This window comes from Argopecten irradians, chromosome 15 (genome assembly GCF_041381155.1).
Source record: "Argopecten irradians isolate NY chromosome 15, Ai_NY, whole genome shotgun sequence".
Classification (NCBI taxonomy): Eukaryota; Metazoa; Mollusca; class Bivalvia; order Pectinida; family Pectinidae; genus Argopecten; species Argopecten irradians.
Window position 1 is genome coordinate 22711834 of NC_091148.1, and position 24384 is coordinate 22736217.

The 24384-nt window shown below is 39.2% G+C and overlaps 1 protein-coding gene across 1 annotated transcript in view; it reads left to right on the forward strand.

Moving 5' to 3' along the window:
- The window catches only part of LOC138308674 (nucleolar and coiled-body phosphoprotein 1-like), a 117146-nt gene extending 106552 nt beyond the window's left edge, over positions 1–10594 (forward strand). The window contains exons 7-12 of the mRNA XM_069249709.1: positions 1461–1485; positions 2354–2425; positions 6532–7029; positions 7201–7341; positions 8077–8192; positions 8725–10594. Of these exons, the coding sequence (XP_069105810.1) occupies positions 1461–1485; positions 2354–2425; positions 6532–7029; positions 7201–7341; positions 8077–8184 (844 nt within the window). The 3' untranslated portion in view covers positions 8185–8192; positions 8725–10594. The remainder of the gene's footprint in view (positions 1–1460; positions 1486–2353; positions 2426–6531; positions 7030–7200; positions 7342–8076; positions 8193–8724) is intronic.
- Positions 10595–24384: the final 13790 nt, after the last annotated feature.

A 24384-nucleotide genomic window follows, 5' to 3' on the forward strand; every position in this document is an offset into this window, starting at 1 on the left:
ACTCTTATTCTACTGATTTTATCAAGCCTTAGATAGTAAGTCCAATTTTTAATTACATGAAATAAGCCAAATTATGTCCACGTCTACAGATATCATTTCCAACTCACAGTCACCAGTGTTTTTAACAGTGACCTAGATGGTTTGTGTATGTATTATATAACACTTCTCATTGTTTTATAGCAAGTCTGTTTTCTCCACCAAAGGATCAGTCTGAGAATTATTTACCTGTTGGTCCAAATCAGAATATTTTCTCCATGATGTAGGGATCCTTTATAATATCAATGGAACTTTTGAATGGGAAATTGCTTTTTCAAGAGGTCAGATTTATTTTGATATCTCAACCTACTAGGGCAAGTCCTACTTTCCTACACATCAATGTAAAGGTCAATACGTAGGATACGAATTACTTAAAGTAGGTAAAATATAGGGCAAAGAAATAATTCTTGTAACAGTGTGGATAAAAAGATTATAGAATTTTTCAGGCGGATAGCTGCCCCTTTATCCAAGACACAAGAAAATCAAATAAAATTTTAACATGTTAAGGACGGTCCACGGACGTACACAAAAACATATACAATGAACTTTGCATTGACATAGCGAATTTTTATCACCAGATACACAAAGGGAATTTTATTTTTCAAAATCTATGTCGTGTCATTTTGATCTGAATGATTCCCTACGGTCAGTCCGCAATAATATATATTGCGATCGCCCGATAGAATTATATGAACAAGAAAATATGGTACAACATTAATGTTCATTTACATACGATCGACTGTGTTCCTGTTTTTACAATAGTGAAAAAAATACCAATTGTCAGCGGTGGAGCACTTTAAGTTGTGTGTTTAAAGGATTGTAGCAACACATATAAATGAAGAATATTTTCTATTTCAGAGATACTATACAAAGTCTCCAGAGGAAGATTTGTAAGTAGATACGTACAGACCCACACATTAGGACAAACTATCAACTTTTCCTTGTTTTAGATTTATAAGTGATTGACCGATGATATCAAATATTTAGGATATGAAATAACAGGAAGCCCAATGTTGTTCCACAGTGGTGTATAGGCAACATAAATATTCAGGATACTTTGTTGTACATGCTTTTAAATTTAGCACAATGTTTATGTGTTATGGTAAATATCTTGCCCTGTTTTCTTGAAACCAAATGGCAGACTTAGCTGCATTACTGAAGTTTTTCTCCATATGTAACTGATGTTATTTTAAATCACTACGGGGGTGGAGGCGTAATGTCCTGGGTTATGGTGTTATTTTTTTTACTCCAGTCAGTCTTTGACTTGAAAAATTGTGATCTGATTGGTTTTTACGTAGTTAACCATTGACTTACCGGGTAACTTTCTGATTTATAATGGAATTACAGGACAATTTTATGTGATTCTAATCTATCCAGAATTTAGATTTACTTCTATCTAATACTTATGTTCTTCTTGTTTTCAGGACCTCTCCAAACGGGGATAACCATGTAAGTACTGTGAGGTTGTGGGGTACGGGTGAGGATGTGTGTAGGTGTGTGTGGTGGTGGGGGGGGGGGGGGGGGTAATACTCATTAGATGTAAACAATCTGTATAAATGTGCTAATGAAGGGGTTTAGGAGTCATTAGTTTGGTGTCGTTGATCAATTTCTCATTTTGTTGTAAAAATTCATAGTCAAAGTAAAAAAGAAGATTGTTTCCCAAGCGTAGAAATATATACCATTGAATGGAATCAACCAATCACAATTCAATTTGGAATTTCAACAGTATCAATTGAAGAAGTTGAATAATATCTCAAGATTCTCAATATTTTTCATTTTATTTTCCTTAAAGATGCTCCACCGCCGACAGAGCATAAATGATATTCATCATTTGAACAATAGTTGGTGTTTAATCGTATAGATGTATGCCTAATTAACACCAAAAAAAACATAAACTAATTTATTTCGCTTTTGGTGCATGCGCAAACATTACTTCATTATATATAAGATATAGTGCCACAGAATTTTTTCGGGATGCAATTAATTATTTTTCATATCTTTTAACTTGAAGTAAAATTAGAAGCTGAAACTTTTCAATGGTGGTAATGATGTAAAGTAAGTAACTTTTGTAACTGAAGAAAAATACTAAATCGTCTGCTCCTGTTTTTGATAGTGAAAAAATACTATTTGTCAGCGGTGGAGCATCTATAAGTAATGTAGAACAATACTTTTATGTCATTTTTTGCTTTGTAGTTATGTAACAGGTTAGTGTCACTGAATTGTCCCTTTAAGTTTCTGGACATTTTCCTGGCATATTATAATGTTCTGTTTGGCTTGACTGGATCAGCTAAAATGATCCCTGAATTTATTTTCTAAGGATTCAGACGATGAGATGTCGGATGTGATCCCGGACCAGCAGGGAGACGGAAAGAACAAAGCAGGCACCAAGGTGAGTAGGCAGTCTAATTGGTACAGATAAACTTTATTATAATGAAACCCATGAGACCAGGAGAAATATTTTGTTATAACAGAAATTAGCTATAGAGGTGTTTTTTAAAGTAATTTCAGGCGTAGGCCTATTTATACCCCGAATTAACATAGTTATCAAGTTAACTCACAAATTGACTTATGTCAGCAACAATCTTTGGCAGATTTTCTCTTAGCGGCAATTGTACACTCTTTTGATTGTATTTGATTTTCTATTAATCAATTTCCTTTTTAGGTCCAAAGTTTCATTTTAAAACAAAGCTACATCAAACACTTTATAGAATCAAAGTGCCAAGGCCACTCATAGATACTGTGAGTGAAGGACTCAAACAAAGGAATAAATAAATTGGTTTTTCATTTCAATATAGAATTTAGTAAACTATACATAAGTGTGCAGTGTTGAATTTCGGAGTTTAATAAAAAATATTTACGATATACCGTAATTATTTTATGATATTTGAAGTTTTTCAAGAACAATAAGTTGAATAACTTATTATCCTGAAATTACTGTAATAAATTTTATTTCTAAATTATTTTTAAAATAACGATTTCAACACCAATGAAACCGTTCAGAATCTGAGTATCATTTCTTATAATTCTTTATTAATTGCTAAATTATCAATTTCATCAATGTCTCTTCAAAGACATAAAAAAATAATAAGTAAACATTTTCGTATCTTAATATCCACTTAAAATTGAAGAATATTTTCGGAAAAATATAACATTAGAAATATTACCATTTCCGGATATGTTTTGGTTTCCTTTTTAAAAAAAACTAACATGGGTTGTTTTGACGACTTTTGACTAATAAATCATGGCCAGATACTTTTGCCAAATAAAAGGTTACGTATATCACTTGGATTTCTTTTAAATACACAAGAACGCCAGCCGTTAACATCAAGAAAACTTCATGTAATGTATCGGACTTTAGCAAGTCTTCGTAAGCCTAACAGTAACTGGTTGGCGAGATATTGTTGTGCAGAACATTTATCGTGAGTTTTACTTTGCCGTCTTTTGATTTATAATAAAACATGGCCATATACGTTTGTGAAGTAAAGGGTACATTATTTGGTTACTTACCACAGTCAAATTTCTTTTGAATTCATAAGAACGCTATCATCAAGAAAACTTCCTGCAATACATCGGACTTTAGCAAGTCTTCTTAAGGCTACCGTACATTACACGGCAATATAAGTTCATTTGTCACTTTAAGTTGCTCGTACATAAATAGATCTATATTATCATTATATTTTGTAAGTTTGTGTTGATAGATTTGGTACTTTTTCCCTTTCAATACACCGCAGTTGTCGATAAACAGTAGACAGACCTCCCAGTGACAGATCAAGGGATAGGAGGCACGTACTCAAAACTATAAACTTTTATAATTACTGCGCAATAATATCTCAGATATAGTTCGTCAATACAACCAACACAAAAAACTTTATAAGCGTTATAAGAACTTTCTTTTGCAGTTACCTTCCTAACATTTGATTACAATAATCGACCATTAGCATGAATTACGTAAAATTTAAATAAACAGTCTGTCGCGGAGGAAGACAGAGAGGAAGGCGTTGTTCGTGATTTTCGGGAGACCAGTGTTCTCGGAGTAATACAAATATCATAGAGTCCCAACTGAACACTTAAAACACTCCATCCATGGTGTATACGTATGTACAAATTCTTTGTCTGTGGTTTTGAATATTGGGGTTTTATTTTTTCATACCATCAAGTATTACGCGAAATGAACAAAACAACTTTTAATTTTCATCGCGGAGTGGTTTCATTGTTTTGATGTGCACAGGCTCTCCGAACGTACCTAAGAATGCTGTTTCACAGCATCAAAAATTTGTTATTGAGCAAAGAATTGCTTTCCTGGACCACAAAATTACTTTGAATCAAAAGATAATTCATATATAATAAGCAAATTCGTTATCCGTTTCTTAAAGAAGTATAAATAAAGAAGATCCATAGTCGGGGATTTGAATTTCCTTCGTAATAAGCAAACATTTGTATCAAGCAGATTTGTTTTACTGTAATATCACTTCATAAGGCTTGTGTTTCTAGAAAGAAAATGATTTCTCAAAATGTTTTTTATGTTCTGTGTTCAAATTTATTTGAGGTTTTGAGCCAATTCTCTGATAAAGGAGCCTTATAACCAGTGCTTGTTTGTCAGTCCACAATTATTTTGGAACATTTTTTCCGAATTTGATTTAAATTTGAAACAGTGGTGTCACCCTAGCAAATCAAGATAGCTATTAAAACTTTTTTTTTTTAGTAAAATTTAAAGCACTCTAAAACAGTCCCTTCAGTAAACATACTGAAATCTAGATCACTCTAAAACAGTCCCTTCAGTAAACAGACTGAAATCTAGATCACTCTAAAACAGTCCCTTCAGTAAACATACTGAAATCTAGATCACTCTAAAACAGACCCTTCAGTAAACATACTGAAATCTAGATCACTCTAAAACAGTCCCTTCTGTAAACATACTGAAATCTAGATCACTCTATAACATACTGAAATCTAGATCACTCTAAAACATACTGAAATCTAGTTCTCTCTAAAACACACTGAAATCTAGATCACTCTAAAACAGTCCCTTCAGTAAACAGACTGAAACCTAGATCCCTCTAAAATAGTCCCTTCAGTAAACATACTGAAATCTAGATCACTCTAAAACATACTGAAATCTAGATCACTCTAAAACATACTGACATCTAGATCACTCTAAAACATACCGTAATCAGCAATCAAGCTTATTCACGTAAATCACATGTAATTTAGAACATTATACCGAGTGTTTAACATCGCACAGTCATATTAAAATCATTTAATCGATCTCTGTAGCGAAAATAATATCCGGAAGTTTACAAAAATAAGGCTTCAGTGAATTGCATCATGGGATGGCAAGTTGACAGAGAACACTCTAATCGAAGTCAGTTTTAGGTTAATGATGCAAGCCTTGATAATACAGTAAATCCTTTACACATCAATATAATAATTATACACGAAATATATCAAAATAGAGATAAAATAAAATCATATGCATACTGAAAAAAGTATTTTAACCAGCATGCTGAAATATGAGAGAGAGTAAGCGTGAAATTGTACGGCCGCCATGTTTTTTTACACATAGTAGGCTTACGTGATGGCAGAAAATACAAGGAACAGAAACATGACCAAGTCCATTTTGCTAAAGATATTTACATCATAGTGAGATTTTTTGTTTATTATATATTTACAGTACAAGTTTACAGACAGTTTTCGTGATTCTAAACGATCGATAAGCATTACCCGTACTTCAATAGAGATCGATCGTATACACAGATGGTTACGTGGGTACATAGGCTTTTGGGTGCGGCTTATATAACGGTGCGTCTGATACGTGTACAAAACCTGAAAAAATAGTAAAAAAGACCTCTGCGGCTTATACACAGGTGCGGTTTATTGTCTGGAAAATATGGTACTGAAATCTAGATCACTCTAAACATACTGAAAACTAGATCACTCTAGAACATACTGAAATCTAGATCACTCTAAAACATACTGAAAACTATATCACTCTAAAACAGACCCTTCAGTAAACAGACTGAAATCTACATCACTCTAAAACATACTGAAACTAGATCACTCTAAAACAGACTGAAATCTAGATCACTCTAAAACATACTGAAATCTAGATCACTCTAAAACATACTGAAATCTAGTTCACTCTAAAACAGATTGAAATCTTGATCACTCTAAAGCAGACTGAAATCTAGATAAAAAACTCACTCTAAAACAGACAGAAATCTAGATAAAAATTCACTCTAAAATAGACTGAAATCTAGATAAAAAATTCACTCTAAAATAGACTGAAATCAAGATAAAAAATTCACTCTGAAATAGACTGAAATCTAGATCACTCCTTCACAGTCCTTCAAAACATACTGACGGTGATTTAGATTTAAAGTGATGCATGGTGTAATACTTTGAGCCAAGATAACCCACTTCCTGCAGCTGAAGGTCAAATATTGCCGCGGACAAGTGTCCAAGGTTTCAAGTTTTCTGTTATTATTTTTTTGTCAGCGAGCCCGGTCATCTTCGTCTTCATCATTAACCTCATCATCTGATGAAGAAATCATGACAAAAGTGAAGTCTCCCCAGCAGTCTAAAAATCAAGTGTCTTCAGACATATCATCTGCCAAATCTGATAAACCGTCACCAAAAAAGGCAAAAGTATCTCCTGTTGTACCTGCACCCAAAAAGGCAAACGTATCTCCAGAGGCAACTTCACCCAAAAAGGCAAAGCCATCTCCTAAGAAGGCTGTTACTTCAACAGGAAAGAGAAAAACTTCAAGTTCTTCATCCTCGGACAGCAGTGATGAAGAAACTGTTATACCATTAACTCAAAATATAAATAAAGTACCTAAAAAGGATTCAACTTCTTCATCCTCATCGTCCTCATCCTCATCGTCCTCATCATCTTCATCCTCATCGGAAAGTGAAGAAGAGGTTTTGACACAAAAACCTGTTGCTCAGACTGGAAAGAAAACAACGTCTTCAAAAGCCCCAGTGCTAAAGATGGTAAGTAAATACAGTGAAACTTAGATATATTGCAAAAATAGTTGAAAAATTATCCTGATTTTAAAATAACCATGGGAATAAGAATAAATGCCTTTGTAGAGGTTATCTACTTTACTTTTGATTAAACAATACCTAAGGAGTATCCTGACTGATAGTCTTGCATCATTACAGCTATCACCTGCAAAAACGAAGCCAGTAAACAGCCCCAGGAAAACACCAGTAGCTACAGCGCCAGACTCGAGTGACTCAGACTCAAGTGACACAGACAGTAGCAGTGATAGTGACTCAGAACCACCTAAGACAACACAAAAGGTAAATTGGTCTGCAGAATTGGTATATGAGTACTGAGAGATACAAATGTAAAGAGTTACTTCCCCTTCCATGTAAAGAGACATATAAACAATGGTAATTTGAAGGTACGTTAAACCTTTAAACAGCATGTAAAGAGGATAATACATGAGTTATTTCCCCTGCAGAGATGTACAAATTTAAATAAAGTGGGTAAGTGAGTTAATTTCCCTGCTTAGATGGTCCTTTTCCTGTTTTAAAATGATACCTTTACATGAGTTACTTCCCCTGCAGAGATATTGAAGTGATGTCACATGAGTTACTTCCCCTGCAGAGATATTGCTTTGAAGTGATGTCACATGAGTTACTTCCCCTGCAGAGATATTGCTTTGAAGTGATGTTACATGAGTTACTTCCCCTGCAGAGATATTGCTTTGAAGTGATGTTACATGAGTTACTTCCCCTGCAGAGATATTGCTTTGAAGTGATGTTACATGAGTTACTTCCCCTGCAGAGATATTGCTTTGAAGTGATGTTACATGAGTTACTTCCCCTGCAGAGATATTGCTTTGAAGTGATGTCACATGAGTTACTTACCATGCCTATATGAACAAGAATGTACGCGAGTTTGTTCCCCTGATCCTGTATACATGTACAATAAGTAAGAGACTGTTATTTCCAGCATTGTGTTGTTTAGAGATAAATATAATAAAACGGACAAACAAAGAAACAAGTCTCTGATTGGTTTGCTTATTTCAGAAGCCAGCAGCAAAATCACAGTCCAGTCCATTCACAAGTTTAGCGACGAAACATACTACCGTTAGCCAGAGTGAGTCCTCCAGTGATTCGGATTCAGACTCGGACTGAAAAAACAGGTAAAACATTATTATCTGCTTCCATGATGCACATACAGAAAGACTGTGTGAGTTATAAATGGTTTCATTTGATTGTCAGTATTTGTCACCAATACGAAAACAAAGTCCTTAGTTCTTTAGGTTAAATGGAACACAGTAATGGAAATGTCTATGGGATACCTAATATAAAATTACAGGATTGGCTCGTCATAGCCGAGTTAAAATCATACGACAGACATAAAGAAAAACCTTTTACGATTTAAATTGATACATAAAGAATAATCACTAAAAAAAAGGTTTAAAACAGAACCAAATAACCAAAATTGTTTAAACTTAATGCAGTGAAATTGGTATTTGCTATTATCATTAAATATTAAATTCTTTTATGCCATATTTTGTGTCTCTGGCACAGAGTCATTGTTTTCTCTTCATTGATATTCTTTGTAAACTTTAAACATAATAAAACAAAAAAATTAGAACAAGGAGCAATTAATTCAAATTTATACACACATGCAATAGTTAATTGAGCCATGTTCTTTATTTTTCTGCACAGGTTAAAAAAATCTACAGCATTGAGGAAATAGGAACGGACGATTTTATGCAATTTGCAGCACAAGGAGGGAACACCTGGGATTCATTTGTACAAATATTCGCTAGGAAGTTCATCTTGACCCATTTCTGTGAACCAGTCAAAAATGTTAACTGTTTTTGTTGATTCAGTTTGTAACTATTTGTAAATATGATATAGATGTCTTACGATGTTATATATACATTTCACTTCACTCATTGAAAGTCATTAAGAGTTGATCTCATAACTGGCCAATAAGCAATTGGAATTACCAAGAGTCAACTGGTTCAAACGTATGAACTAATATTGGTTCAAATTTCGTATGAATTTTGATTTGGTCGAAAGCATTTCAGAAGTCAGTGGAAATTTTTGAGGATAAAGAACGAAGGTAGACTCCTTATTTGTATAGTAATATGTACATGTATGTACACAAAATTCATCGTCATAAATTCATGTCGTTTATGTAATATTGTATTTTTTCAATTTCAACAATATTTTATTGATATTATGTACATCATTAGGATCGGACATCAGGCTACGCCTATTTAAGTCCTCTCCAGTTCATATTTTAAAGTACAAACATGAATTCATTCAATATGTAATATTGTATCATCATCACCTATTAATTAAATCTTGAAAGTTAAGTGAAAAGTATAGGCAGCAAAACATGAAAGTGACAAGTTTATTTTATGTGCTGGCAGTCGTCTGTAAAACAATAATTGTGTGACATAAATTCAAACATGTCATTACCTCTGACCTTATGTTTGATACAGGTCGTCTTATCCTCTTTTTATTTCCTCATAATGAATTTTATTTTTACATGGTCAGGTGAAATAATAAATGTTGATTTCATGTCTAGATACGCATTGTAATTGATTAATTATTTTTATTGTTGTGTATATAGCAATTTCTTTTATCTTTGTATCTCTCATAATTTTAAATCAGTTGTGTTTGTTTAAAGATGCTCCACCGCTGACAAACGGTATTTTTTCACTATCAAAGACATGAGCAGACGATTAAGTATTTTTCTTCAGTTAAAAAAGTTACTTACTTTACACCATTACCACCATTGAAAAGTGTGAGCTTCTAATTTTACTTAAAATTAAAAATATGAAAAATAATTTATTGCATCTCGAAAAAATTCCATGTCACTATATCCTCTGTGGAATGAAATACTGATTGAGCATGCACCAAAGGCAAAATAAATCATTTATTACATTTGTTGTGCTAATTAGACATATATATACAGGATTAAACACCAATTACTGTTCAAATGATGAATATCATTTATGCTCTTTCGGCGGTGAAGCATCTTTAAAGGTATAAGGTAATGTTTTATGGTTCCAAATGTTATATCTAATTATTTTAGTTTATGAACAGAACCACTTGAAGGGGCTCCCAATTAAACTGTCAGTTGTCAGTAGGACATTCAGTTCCATTCTTGTTTTTCTGTCGCTTAATGAAGTTCAGTCTATCTCGAAACAAGATATAAAGATGTTGCCCTCTTATAAATACAAAGATAACTGCATTGAAAACTTCTAATTCTGGAGGTGTAAATCTATTACACAAGGTTATCACATAGTGAGTTGACAAACAGTAATAGATATTGAGTAGGATTCTAGGAAGTCGGAGAGAGGTGATTTAGTGCTGAAGCTGTATATCAATTCATAATCATTGAAGTATGGCTGTCATTTACTAATTAAAGTTAATACCGTATTATAGAGTGACAAATCAATTGAGAGAGTATTTGATTAATTGGCATAAGCTTTGATGTTCATAACATAATATGTCAATTTGTTTCTATATTTTGTACATAACTTTATCATGATTAAAATATTATCATTCTTGGAATAGATATACATGTATTGAGTTGTTAATGTCAAACGCAATGTTACCTTCCTCAGGGTGAAAAGCTTTATACCCACATAGGACCAGTGTGTGGTAGTGTGGTACTCCTATACCCACACAGGACAAGTGTGTGGTAGTGCGGTACTCCTATACCCACATAGGACAAGTGTGTGGTAGTGTGTTACTCCTATACCCACACAGGACAAGTGTGTGGTAGTGTGTTACTCCTATACCCACATAGGACAAGTGTGTGGTAGTGTGTTACTCCTATACCCACATAGGACAAGTGTGTGGTAGTGTGTTACTCCTATACCCACACAGGACAAGTGTGTGGTAGTGTGGTACTCCTATACCCACACAGGACAAGTGTGTGGTTGGTCCTACCACAGTGTGTGGTAGTGTGTTACTCCTATACCCACAGGACAGTGTGTGGTAGTGTGTGTTATGTGTTACTCCTATACCCACATAGGACAAGTGTGTGGTAGTGTGTTACTCCTATACCCACACAGGACAAGTGTGTGGTAGTGTGTTACTCCTATACCCACATAGGACAAGTGTGTGGTAGTGTGTTACTCCTATACCCACACAGGACAAGTGTGTGGTAGTGTGTTACTCCTATACCCACATAGGACAAGTGTGTGGTAGTGTGTTACTCCTATACCCACACAGGACAAGTGTGTGGTAGTGTGTTACTCCTATACCCACATAGGACAAGTGTGTGGTAGTGTGTGTTACTCCTATACCCACATAGGACAAGTGTGTGGTAGTGTGTTACTCCTATACCCACACAGGACAAGTGTGTGGTAGTGTGTTACTCCTATACCCACATAGGACAAGTGTGTGGTAGTGTGTTACTCCTATACCCACACAGGACAAGTGTGTGGTAGTGTGTTACTCCTATACCCACACAGGACAAGTGTGTGGTAGTGTGTTACTCCTATACCCACATAGGACAAGTGTGTGGTAGTGTGTTACTCCTATACCCACATAGGACAAGTGTGTGGTAGTGTGTTACTCCTATACCCACATAGGACAAGTGTGTGGTAGTGTGGTACTCCTATACCCACATAGGACAAGTGTGTGGTAGTGTGTTACTCCTATACCCACATAGGACAAGTGTGTGGTAGTGTGTTACTCCTATACCCACATAGGACAAGTGTGTGGTAGTGTGTTTACTCCTATACCCACATAGGACAAGTGTGTGGTAGTGTGTTACTCCTATACCCACATAGGACAAGTGTGTGGTAGTGTGTTACTCCTATACCCACACAGGACAAGTGTGTGGTAGTGTGTTGCTCCTATACCCACATAGGACAAGTGTGTGGTAGTGTGTTACTCCTATACCCACAAGGACAAGTGTGTGGTAGTGTGTTACTCCTATACCCACATAGGACAAGTGTGTGGTAGTGTGTTACTCCTATACCCACATAGGACAAGTGTGTGGTAGTGTGTTACTCCTATACCCACACAGGACAAGTGTGTGGTAGTGTGTTACTCCTATACCCACATAGGACAAGTGTGTGGTAGTGTGTTACTCCTATACCCACATAGGACAAGTGTGTGGTAGTGTGGTACTCCTATACCCACACAGGACAAGTGTGTGGTAGTGTGTACTGTGTGGTAGTGTGTTACTCCTATACCCACACAGGACAAGTGTGTGGTAGTGTGTTACTCCTATACCCACACAGGACAAGTGTGTGGTAGTGTGTTACTCCTATACCCACACAGGACAAGTGTGTGGTAGTGTGTTACTCCTATACCCACACAGGACAAGTGTGTGGTAGTGTGTTACTCCTATACCCACACAGGACAAGTGTGTGGTAGTGTGTTACTCCTATACCCACATAGGACAAGTGTGTGGTAGTGTGTTACTCCTATACCCACACAGGACAAGTGTGTGGTAGTGTGTTACTCCTATACCCACACAGGACAAGTGTGTGGTAGTGTGTTACTCCTATACCCACATAGGACAAGTGTGTGGTAGTGTGTTACTCCTATACCCACACAGGACAAGTGTGTGGTAGTGTGTTACTCCTATACCCACACAGGACAAGTGTGTGGTAGTGTGTTACTCCTATACCCACACAGGACAAGTGTGTGGTAGTGTGGTACTCCTATACCCACATAGGACAAGTGTGTGGTAGTGTGTTACTCCTATACCCACACAGGACAAGTGTGTGGTAGTGTGTTACTCCTATACCCACACAGGACAAGTGTGTGGTAGTGTGTTACTCCTATACCCACATAGGACAAGTGTGTGGTAGTGTGTTACTCCTATACCCACATAGGACAAGTGTGTGGTAGTGTGTTACTCCTATACCCACATAGGACAAGTGTGTGGTAGTGTGTTACTCCTATACCCACATAGGACAAGTGTGTGGTAGTGTGTGTTACTCCTATACCCCACACAATAGTGTGGTGTGTGGCCCTATACCCACAAGGACAAGTGTGTGGTAGTGTGTTACTCCTATACCCACATAGGACAAGTGTGTGGTAGTGTGTTACTCCTATACCCACACAGGACAAGTGTGTGGTAGTGTGGTACTCCTATACCCACATAGGACAAGTGTGTGGTAGTGTGTTACTCCTATACCCACACAGGACAAGTGTGTGGTAGTGTGTTACTCCTATACCCACATAGGACAAGTGTGTGGTAGTGTGTTACTCCTATACCCACACAGGACAAGTGTGTGGTAGTGTGTGTTACTCCTATACCCACATAGGACAAGTGTGTGGTAGTGTGTTACTCCTATACCCACATAGGACAAGTGTGTGGTAGTGTGTTACTCCTATACCCACATAGGACAAGTGTGTGGTAGTGTGTTACTCCTATACCCACACAGGACAAGTGTGTGGTAGTGTGTTACTCCTATACCCACACAGGACAAGTGTGTGGTAGTGTGTTACTCCTATACCCACACAGGACAAGTGTGTGGTAGTGTGTTACTCCTATACCCACACAGGACAAGTGTGTGGTAGTGTGTTACTCCTATACCCACATAGGACAAGTGTGTGGTAGTGTGTTACTCCTATACCCACACAGGACAAGTGTGTGGTAGTGTGTTACTCCTATACCCACATAGGACAAGTGTGTGGTAGTGTGTTACTCCTATACCCACATAGGACAAGTGTGTGGTAGTGTGTTACTCCTATACCCACATAGGACAAGTGTGTGGTAGTGTGTTACTCCTATACCCACACAGGACAAGTGTGTGGTAGTGTGTTACTCCTATACCCACACAGGACAAGTGTGTGGTAGTGTGTTACTCCTATACCCACACAGGACAAGTGTGTGGTAGTGTGTTACTCCTATACCCACACAGGACAAGTGTGTGGTAGTGTGTTACTCCTATACCCACACAGGACAAGTGTGTGGTAGTGTGTTACTCCTATACCCACATAGGACAAGTGTGTGGTAGTGTGTTACTCCTATACCCACACAGGACAAGTGTGTGGTAGTGTGTTACTCCTATACCCACATAGGACAAGTGTGTGGTAGTGTGTTACTCCTATACCCACACAGGACAAGTGTGTGGTAGTGTGTTACTCCTATACCCACACAGGACAAGTGTGTGGTAGTGTGTACTCCTATACCCACAAGGACAAGTGTGTGGTAGTGTGTTACTCCTATACCCACACAGGACAAGTGTGTGGTAGTGTGTTACTCCTATACCCACATAGGACAAGTGTGTGGTAGTGTGTTACTCCTATACCCACACAGGACAAGTGTGTGGTAGTGTGTGTTACTCCTATACCCACACAGGACAAGTGTGTGGTAGTGTGTTACTCCTATACCCACATAGGACAAGTGTGTGGTAGTGTGTTACTCCTATACCCACATAGGACAAGTGTGTGGTAGTGTGTTACTCCTATACCCACATAGGACAAGTGTGTGGTAGTGTGTGTTACTCCTATACCCACATAGGACAAGTGTGTGGTAGTGGTAGTGTGTTACTCCTATACCCACACAGGACAAGTGTGTGGTAGTGTGTTACTCCTATACCCACACAGGACAAGTGTGTGGTAGTGTGTTACTCCTATACCCACACAGGACAAGTGTGTGGTAGTGTGTTACTCCTATACCCACATAGGACAAGTGTGTGTGTACCATACCCACAAGGACAGTGTGTGGTAGTGTGTTACTCCTATACCCACACAGGACAAGTGTGTGGTAGTGTGTGTTACTCCTATACCCACACAGGACAAGTGTGTGGTAGTGTGTTACTCCTATACCCACACAGGACAAGTGTGTGGTAGTGTGTTACTCCTATACCCACACAGGACAAGTGTGTGGTAGTGTGTTACTCCTATACCCACACAGGACAAGTGTGTGGTAGTGTGTTACTCCTATACCCACATAGGACAAGTGTGTGGTAGTGTGTTACTCCTATACCCACATAGGACAAGTGTGTGGTAGTGTGTTACTCCTATACCCACATAGGACAAGTGTGTGGTAGTGTGTTACTCCTATACCCACACAGGACAAGTGTGTGGTAGTGTGTTACTCCTATACCCACACAGGACAAGTGTGTGGTAGTGTGTTACTCCTATACCCCACATAGGACAAGTGTGTGGTAGTGTGTTACTCCTATACCCACACAGGACAAGTGTGTGGTAGTGTGTTACTCCTATACCCACACAGGACAAGTGTGTGGTAGTGTGTTACTCCTATACCCACATAGGACAAGTGTGTGGTAGTGTGTTACTCCTATACCCACATAGGACAAGTGTGTGGTAGTGTGTTACTCCTATACCCACATAGGACAAGTGTGTGGTAGTGTGTTACTCCTATACCCACACAGGACAAGTGTGTGGTAGTGTGTTACTCCTATACCCACATAGGACAAGTGTGTGGTAGTGTGTTACTCCTATACCCACATAGGACAAGTGTGTGGTAGTGTGGTACTCCTATACCCACACAGGACAAAGTGTGTGGTAGTGTGTTACTCCTATACCCACACAGGACAAGTGTGTGGTAGTGTGTTACTCCTATACCCACATAGGACAAGTGTGTGGTAGTGTGTGACTCTATACCACAGGACCTATATACCCACATAGGACAAGTGTGTGGTAGTGTGTTACTCCTATACCCACACAGGACAAGTGTGTGGTAGTGTGTACTCCTATACCCACATAGGACAAGTGTGTGGTAGTGTGTTACTCCTATACCCACATAGGACAATGTGTGTGGTGTGTGTTACTCCTATACCCACACAGGACAAGTGTGTGGTAGTGTGGTACTCCTATACCCACACAGGACAAGTGTGTGGTAGTGTGTTACTCCTATACCCACACAGGACAAGTGTGTGGTAGTGTGGTACTCCTATACCCACACAGGACAAGTGTGTGGTAGTGTGGTTACTCCTATACCCACATAGGACAAGTGTGTGGTAGTGTGTTACTCCTATACCCACACAGGACAAGTGTGTGGTAGTGTGTTACTCCTATACCCACATAGGACAAGTGTGTGGTAGTGTGTTACTCCTATACCCACACAGGACAAGTGTGTGGTAGTGTGTTGCTCCTATACCCACACAGGACAAGTGTGTGGTAGTGTGTTGCTCCTATACCCACATAGGACAAGTGTGTGGTAGTGTGTGGTACTCCTATACCCACATAGGACAAGTGTGTGGTAGTGTGTAGTGTGTGGTAGTGTGGTACTCCTATACCCACACAGGACAAGTGTGTGGTAGTGTGGTACTCCTATACCCACATAGGACAAGTGTGTGGTAGTGTGTTACTCCTATACCCACACAGGACAAGTGTGTGTGTAGTGTGTACTCCTATACCCACACAGGACAAGTGTGTGGTAGTGTGGTACTCCTATACCCACACAGGACAAGTGTGTGGTAGTGTGTTACTCCTATACCCACATAGGACAAGTGTGTGGTAGTGTGTTACTCCTATACCCACACAGGACAAGTGTGTGGTAGTGTGTTACTCCTATACCCACACAGGACAAGTGTGTGGTAGTGTGTTACTCCTATACCCACACAGGACAAGTGTGTGGTAGTGTGTTACTCCTATACCCACACAGGACAAGTGTGTGGTAGTGTGGTTACTCCTATACCCACACAGGACAAGTGTGTGGTAGTGTGGTACTCCTATACCCACACAGGACAAGTGTGTGGTAGTGTGTGTTACTCCTATACCCACACAGGACAAGTGTGTGGTAGTGTGTTACTCCTATACCCACACAGGACAAGTGTGTGGTAGTGTGTTACTCCTATACCCACACAGGACAAGTGTGTGGTAGTGTGTTACTCCTATACCCACATAGGACAAGTGTGTGGTAGTGTGTTACTCCTATACCCACATAGGACAAGTGTGTGGTAGTGTGTTACTCCTATACCCACATAGGACAAGTGTGTGGTAGTGTGTTCTCCTATACCCACAAGGACAGGTGTGGTGTGTGTGTTACTCCTATACCCACATAGGACAAGTGTGTGGTAGTGTGGTACTCCTATACCCACATAGGACAAGTGTGTGGTAGTGTGTTACTCCTATACCCCACACAGGACAAGTGTGTGGTAGTGTGTTACTCCTATACCCACATAGGACAAGTGTGTGGTAGTGTGTTACTCCTATACCCACACAGGACAAGTGTGTGGTAGTGTGTTACTCCTATACCCACACAGGACAAGTGTGTGGTAGTGTGGTACTCCTATACCCACATAGGACAAGTGTGTGGTAGTGTGTTACTCCTATACCCACACAGGACAAGTGTGTGGTAGTGTGTTACTCCTATACCCACATAGGACAAGTGTGTGGTAGTGTAGTGTGTTACTCCTATACCCACATAGGACAAGTGTGTGGTAGTGTGTTACTCCTATACCCACACAGGACAAGTGTGTGGTAGTGTGTTACTCCTATACCCACACAGGACAAGTGTGTGGTAGTGTGTTACTCCTATACCCACACAGGACAAGTGTGTGGTAGTGTGTTACTCCTATACCCACATAGGACAAGTGTGTGGTAGGTGTGTTACTCCTATACCCACATAGGACAAGTGTGTGGTAGTGTGTTACTCCTATACCCACATAGGACAAGTGTGTGGTAGTGTGTTACTCCTATACCCACACAGGACAAGTGTGTGGTAGTGTGTTACTCCTATACCCACACAGGACAAGTGTGTGGTAGTGTGTTACTCCTATACCCACACAGGACAAGTGTGTGGTAGTGTGTTACTCCTATACCCACACAGGACAAGTGTGTGGTAGTGTGGTACTCCTATACCCACACAGGACAAGTGTGTGGTAGTGTGGTACTCCTATACCCACACAGGACAAGTGTGTGGTAGTGTGTTACTCCTATACCCACACAGGACAAGTGTGTGGTAGTGTGTTACTCCTATACCCACATAGGACAAGTGTGTGGTAGTGTGTTACTCCTATACCCACACAGGACAAGTGTGTGGTAGTGTGTTACTCCTATACCCACATAGGACAAGTGTGTGGTAGTGTGTTACTCCTATACCCACACAGGACAAGTGTGTGGTAGTGTGTTACTCCTATACCCACACAGGACAAGTGTGTGGTAGTGTGTTACTCCTATACCCCACATAGGACAAGTGTGTGGTAGTGTGGTACTCCTATACCCACATAGGACAAGTGTGTGGTAGTGTGTTACTCCTATACCCACACAGGACTAGTGTGTGGTAGTGTGGTTCTCCTATACCCACACAGGACAAGTGTGTGTGGTAGTGTAGTGTGTTACTCCTATACCCACATAGGACAAGTGTGTGGTAGTGTGTTACTCCTATACCCACACAGGACAAGTGTGTGGTAGTGTGTTACTCCTATACCCACACAGGACAAGTGTGTGGTAGTGTGGTACTCCTATACCCACACAGGACAAGTGTGTGGTAGTGTGTTACTCCTATACCCACATAGGACAAGTGTGTGGTAGTGTGTTACTCCTATACCCACATAGGACAAGTGTGTGGTAGTGTGTTACTCCTATACCCACACAGGACAAGTGTGTGGTAGTGTGTTACTCCTATACCACACACAGGACAAGTGTGTGGTAGTGTGTTACTCCTATACCCACACAGGACAAGTGTGTGGTAGTGTGTTACTCCTATACCCACATAGGACAAGTGTGTGGTAGTGTGTTACTCCTATACCCACACAGGACAAGTGTGTGGTAGTGTGTTGCTCCTATACCCACATAGGACAAGTGTGTGGTAGTGTGTTACTCCTATACCCACACAGGACAAGTGTGTGGTAGTGTGTTACTCCTATACCCCACACAGGACTAGTGTATGGTAGTGTGGTACTCCTATACCCACATAGGACAAGTGTATGGTAGTGTGTTACTCCTATACCCACATAGGACCAGTGTGTGGTAGTGTGGTACTCCTATACCCACACAGGACTAGTGTGTGGTAGTGTGGTACTCCTATACCCACACAGGACAAGTGTGTGGTAGTGTGTTACTCCTATACCCACACAGGACAAGTGTGTGGTAGTGTGGTACTCCTATACCCACACAGGACAAGTGTGTGGTAGTGTGTTACTCCTATACCCACATAGGACAAGTGTGTGGTAGTGTGTTACTCCTATACCCACATAGGACAAGTGTGTGGTAGTGTGTTACTCCTATACCCACACAGGACAAGTGTGTGGTAGTGTGTTACTCCTATACCCACACAGGACAAGTGTGTGGTAGTGTGTTACTCCTATACCCACATAGGACAAGTGTGTGGTAGTGTGTTACTCCTATACCCACACAGGACAAGTGTGTGGTAGTGTGTTACTCCTATACCCACACAGGACAAGTGTGTGGTAGTGTGTTACTCCTATACCCACATAGGACAAGTGTGTGGTAGTGTGTTACTCCTATACCCACAAGGACAAGTGTGTGGTAGTGTGTTACTCCTATACCCACACAGGACAAGTGTGTGGTAGTGTGTTACTCCTATACCCACAAGGACAAGTGTGTGGTAGTGTGTTACTCCTATACCCACACAGGACAAGTGTGTGGTAGTGTGTTACTCCTATACCCACACAGGACAAGTGTGTGGTAGTGTGGTACTCCTATACCCACACAGGATAAGTGTGTGGTAGTGTGTTACTCCTATACCCACATAGGACAAGTGTGTGGTAGTGTGTTACTCCTATACCCACACAGGACAAGTGTGTGTGGTAGTGTGTTACTCCTATACCCACATAGGACAAGTGTGTGGTAGTGTGTTACTCCTATACCCACATAGGACAAGTGTGTGGTAGTGTGTTACTCCTATACCCACACAGGACAAGTGTGTGGTAGTGTGTTACTCCTATACCCACACAGGACAAGTGTGTGGTAGTGTGGTACTCCTATACCCACACAGGACAGTGTGTGGTATACTCCTATACCCAATAGGACAAGTGTGTGGTAGTGTGGTTACTCCTATACCCACATAGGACAAGTGTGTGGTAGTGTGGTACTCCTATACCCACACAGGACAAGTGTGTGGTAGTGTGGTACTCCTATACCCACATAGGACAAGTGTGTGGTAGTGTGGTAGGACAAGTGTGTGGTAGTGTGTACTCCTATACCCACACAGGACAAGTGTGTGGTAGTGTGTTACTCCTATACCCACACAGGACAAGTGTGTGGTAGTGTGGTACTCCTATACCCACATAGGACAAGTGTGTAGTGGTCTCATCCAGAAGTGGTAGTGTGTTACTCCTATACCCACACAGGACAAGTGTGTGGTAGTGTGTTACTCCTATACCCACATAGGACAAGTGTGTGGTGTGTGGTAGTGTTGGTGTGTGTTCTCCTATACCCACACAGGACAAGTGTGTGGTAGTGTGTGTTACTCCTATACCCACACAGGACAAGTGTGTGGTAGTGTGTTACTCCTATACCCACACAGGACAAGTGTGTGGTAGTGTGTTGCTCCTATACCCACACAGGACAAGTGTGTGGTAGTGTGTTACTCCTATACCCACATAGGACAAGTGTGTGGTAGTGTGTTACTCCTATACCCACATAGGACAAGTGTGTGGTAGTGTGTTACTCCTATACCCACATAGGACAAGTGTGTGGTAGTGTGTTACTCCTATACCCACATAGGACAAGTGTGTGGTAGTGTGTTACTCCTATACCCCACATAGGACAAGTGTGTGGTAGTGTGTTCTCCTATACCCACAAGGACTCCTATACCCACATAGGACAAGTGTGTGGTAGTGTGTTACTCCTATACCCACATAGGACAAGTGTGTGGTAGTGTGTTACTCCTATACCCACATAGGACAAGTGTGTGGTAGTGTGGTACTCCTATACCCACATAGGACATAGTGTGTGGTAGTGTGTTACTCCTATACCCAATAGGACAGTGTGTGGTAGTGTGTTACTCCTATACCCACATAGGACAAGTGTGTGGTAGTGTGTTACTCCTATACCCACAAGGACAAGTGTGTGGTAGTGTGTTACTCCTATACCCACATAGGACAAGTGTGTGGTAGTGTGTTACTCCTATACCCACATAGGACAAGTGTGTTGCTCCTATACCCACACAGGACAAGTGTGTGGTAGTGTGTTACTCCTATACCCACACAGGACAAGTGTGTGGTAGTGTGTTCTCCTATACCCACATAGTGACAAGTGTGTGGTAGTGTGTTCTCTATACCACAAGGACTCTCTATACCCACATAGGACAAGTGTGTGGTAGTGTGTTACTCCTATAGGACCCTATACCACACAGGACAAGTGTGTGGTAGTGTGTTACTCCTATACCCACACAGGACAAGTGTGTGGTAGTGTGTTACTCCTATACCCACACAGGACAAGTGTGTGGTAGTGTGTTGCTCCTATACCCACACAGGACAAGTGTGTGGTAGTGTGTTACTCCTATACCCACACAGGACAAGTGTGTGGTAGTGTGTTGCTCCTATACCCAAACCCAGTCATTAACATGTCACAGACTGTTTAGCCGACTTTGACTAGATGAAGCGTGATCAACATTTAGTCTCGACTGACTCAAACCAGTACGGTAAACAAACTTATTTTCACAGCGACTTAATTTCACGTTTTCAAGCCTAGTAACTAGTTCACTGTGACTAAGTCTTATACACATGTAGTTCTATTTCAAATACATTATACATGTGCACTGTACTGGAAACATTTTCCCGATTTTTTTATCTGCTGCAGAATACACGAAAATAAGCTGGTTTACAGCGATAGTGTGCCATAAAACATAACAATAACACTGATTTTCAATATACATTTTGTCATTTTATTAATTTAAAATACTTATAGGACTCTTTAAAAAGCAACAGTACTTAACTAGACTTGGGGAAATATGATACAACATGAAGTACATAAAGTGGATACTTAATACTCCATTGTCTGGTAAAACCAACAGAATATTGCTGACTTGTTACGTTATTGTGTGGTAGTAGTAGTGGAATATTGCTTTGCCCAAACTTTTATGAATCACACATATTGCTAGACAACAGATAACATTCCACTCTGTTTTGTTTCTATATTACTCTTACTATATTATCTCCACGATATCCCTGGTTATAGTTCAACTGTTAGCACTTTATATTGATGGACAGTCTTTGTGACTCTCCAACTCAATACATCAAGATCCAAAATGAAGAGAAAATATATCCCTATTTACGGTTCCTGAAAAATAAAAATCTTATCCTCATTATAGATCATGTTTAAAATGATGACATGTTGGTTGATAATTTTGGTGTAACAACCTTGTAGATAGGCACAATATTGACCCGTTAATTGTAAGTAATCCAACCTTTGTGTGATCTTCATTGTGTTCTGTGCTGTACAAATTCATTGTTCTAGGACACCTATAAATAACTTTTGAACTTTAAGGCAGATTTGTTCCCATAACCTTAAGAAACCTTTCCATGAATATTTTTTTTTTCTTTTATTTGAAATTGTAAAAACAATAATTTTGAAAAAATTTTAAGTAGTTTCTTGAAAATAAATTTTGATTTCGTGTTTGTACACACAGGCGGATATTTTGTTCTATCTTGGTTCTTTTTGGATATGATTCTTATATCGTCTCAATACTACTAAAATGACTTGTATCAGCTCTTAATTTGTTCACAGTATTTGTAAGCCATTTAACAAAAATAAATATCAATTGTCATCAAACCCATTCGTTTCCTTAAAACGATTTTTTTCCTTTGATTAATTAGCTCTTTCTCCTCGTCATCTTTGTTGCTTAGTGAGGAATACAAATCTAATCATGATTTATGATCCTTTTTTGTGCGAGATTATTTGAAAGATTTTGTTTGACAGTAGCAGTAACACATTTCACTTAAATGGTTTTGCTGCAGATCTAACTTCTAAAGATTCAAAGGTTCTACAATTCCACAAACAAGATCCGATATCTGTGGAGTTGTATTTAATCATGGTATATATTTACTGAATAAGCGCACGAGATTTTGACCCTCTGAAATGAACAGGGACACTAGGGTTTTGTCATCCAAATTACAACTACTTCATGAACAGTTTCAAATGACAAGAGGCAGCGAGTGAATGAGAATTCATTTAGACAAATGCCAGCTACAATATCATCTTAATTTGGCATTTATTTTTAGAGCGACATTATGGTGATTTTCTAATGTTTAAAAGTTTTATCATATCTCTCCCATCACGATGCTAAAGGTGACCGGAGGCAACCCAGAAAACAAGGCCGAGAGATATGACTCATGGCAGGACTAATCATATAAAATAGCTATCCCTTCCTATGTACATATATCTTACATCTTTAAGATGCGATACCATTCTATAATTACGCTTATTTACAAAAACAAAACTTCACGTTATGTTTACTAGAGGAAAAAAAAAAGAAGTTTAAATAACACATCAACAAAGTATTATTATACAGACATACAAATGTTTGACACAAAAGTTTGAAGTGGATGAGGGAATTCAGAATAACAACGGTCCCCAATGGTGGGAGGAACAAAACAACACAAACGTGATCCACGGAATAAAATCTGGCATTGTTACATCATCTCTTTGTGAAAGTAACGTCAAATTTTTTGGGAAATAAAAATACTAAAATGATGACATCACAATCAGTATTTCTCCTTCAAGGACACAAATCGTGATTACAGAACAAAGTAATAAGGACGCCTTGCTCACTCACTCACATAAATACACTGTGGGGGACAAAACTACCACAACATCTTTATCAACATAATAAAACCAGATTGAGCTAATAACAATATAATCCTATTCAGCTTTTTATGATATGTCTTATCAACACTATTAGACTCTGACATCAAGAACACTCGATATGATAATGGAACATTTGGGACAGGTAATTGCACTCTACACAAGGACTTAGGAATTGGGAGATGACTACAGACACAGACACAACTGGAGACTTTAATTATTTCACCACAGCCTCAAATAATGGCCATTACAAACTGCATCAATAATAAACAACACACATATTTAAAAGGTAAATAAACTTGATGCCACATCAATTAAAATTTTTCACAAATAAATTGCTTAAACTGGAAATTGACTACAATTACAACATAGTTGTGTTATAAGACTAGTTTGTTTATGTACACATGACCGGCACATACTGTGGAACCAAGCCACAAATCTAACGACTATATTACCCACATGGTCGTCACAAATTGTAATCAAAGCAACTCACAAATGGCACTTGTAAATTTTCATTAAATAGTTATCCTTCAGAGCGAAAACAAATAGGGGAATGCTTTAGCAGCCTGTCAACACTAGGTGGGTTTGGTTCAAAGAAATAAGCTCTAGTAAAACTACAAATTCATCCAGACTAACCTGAAATAAGGATCT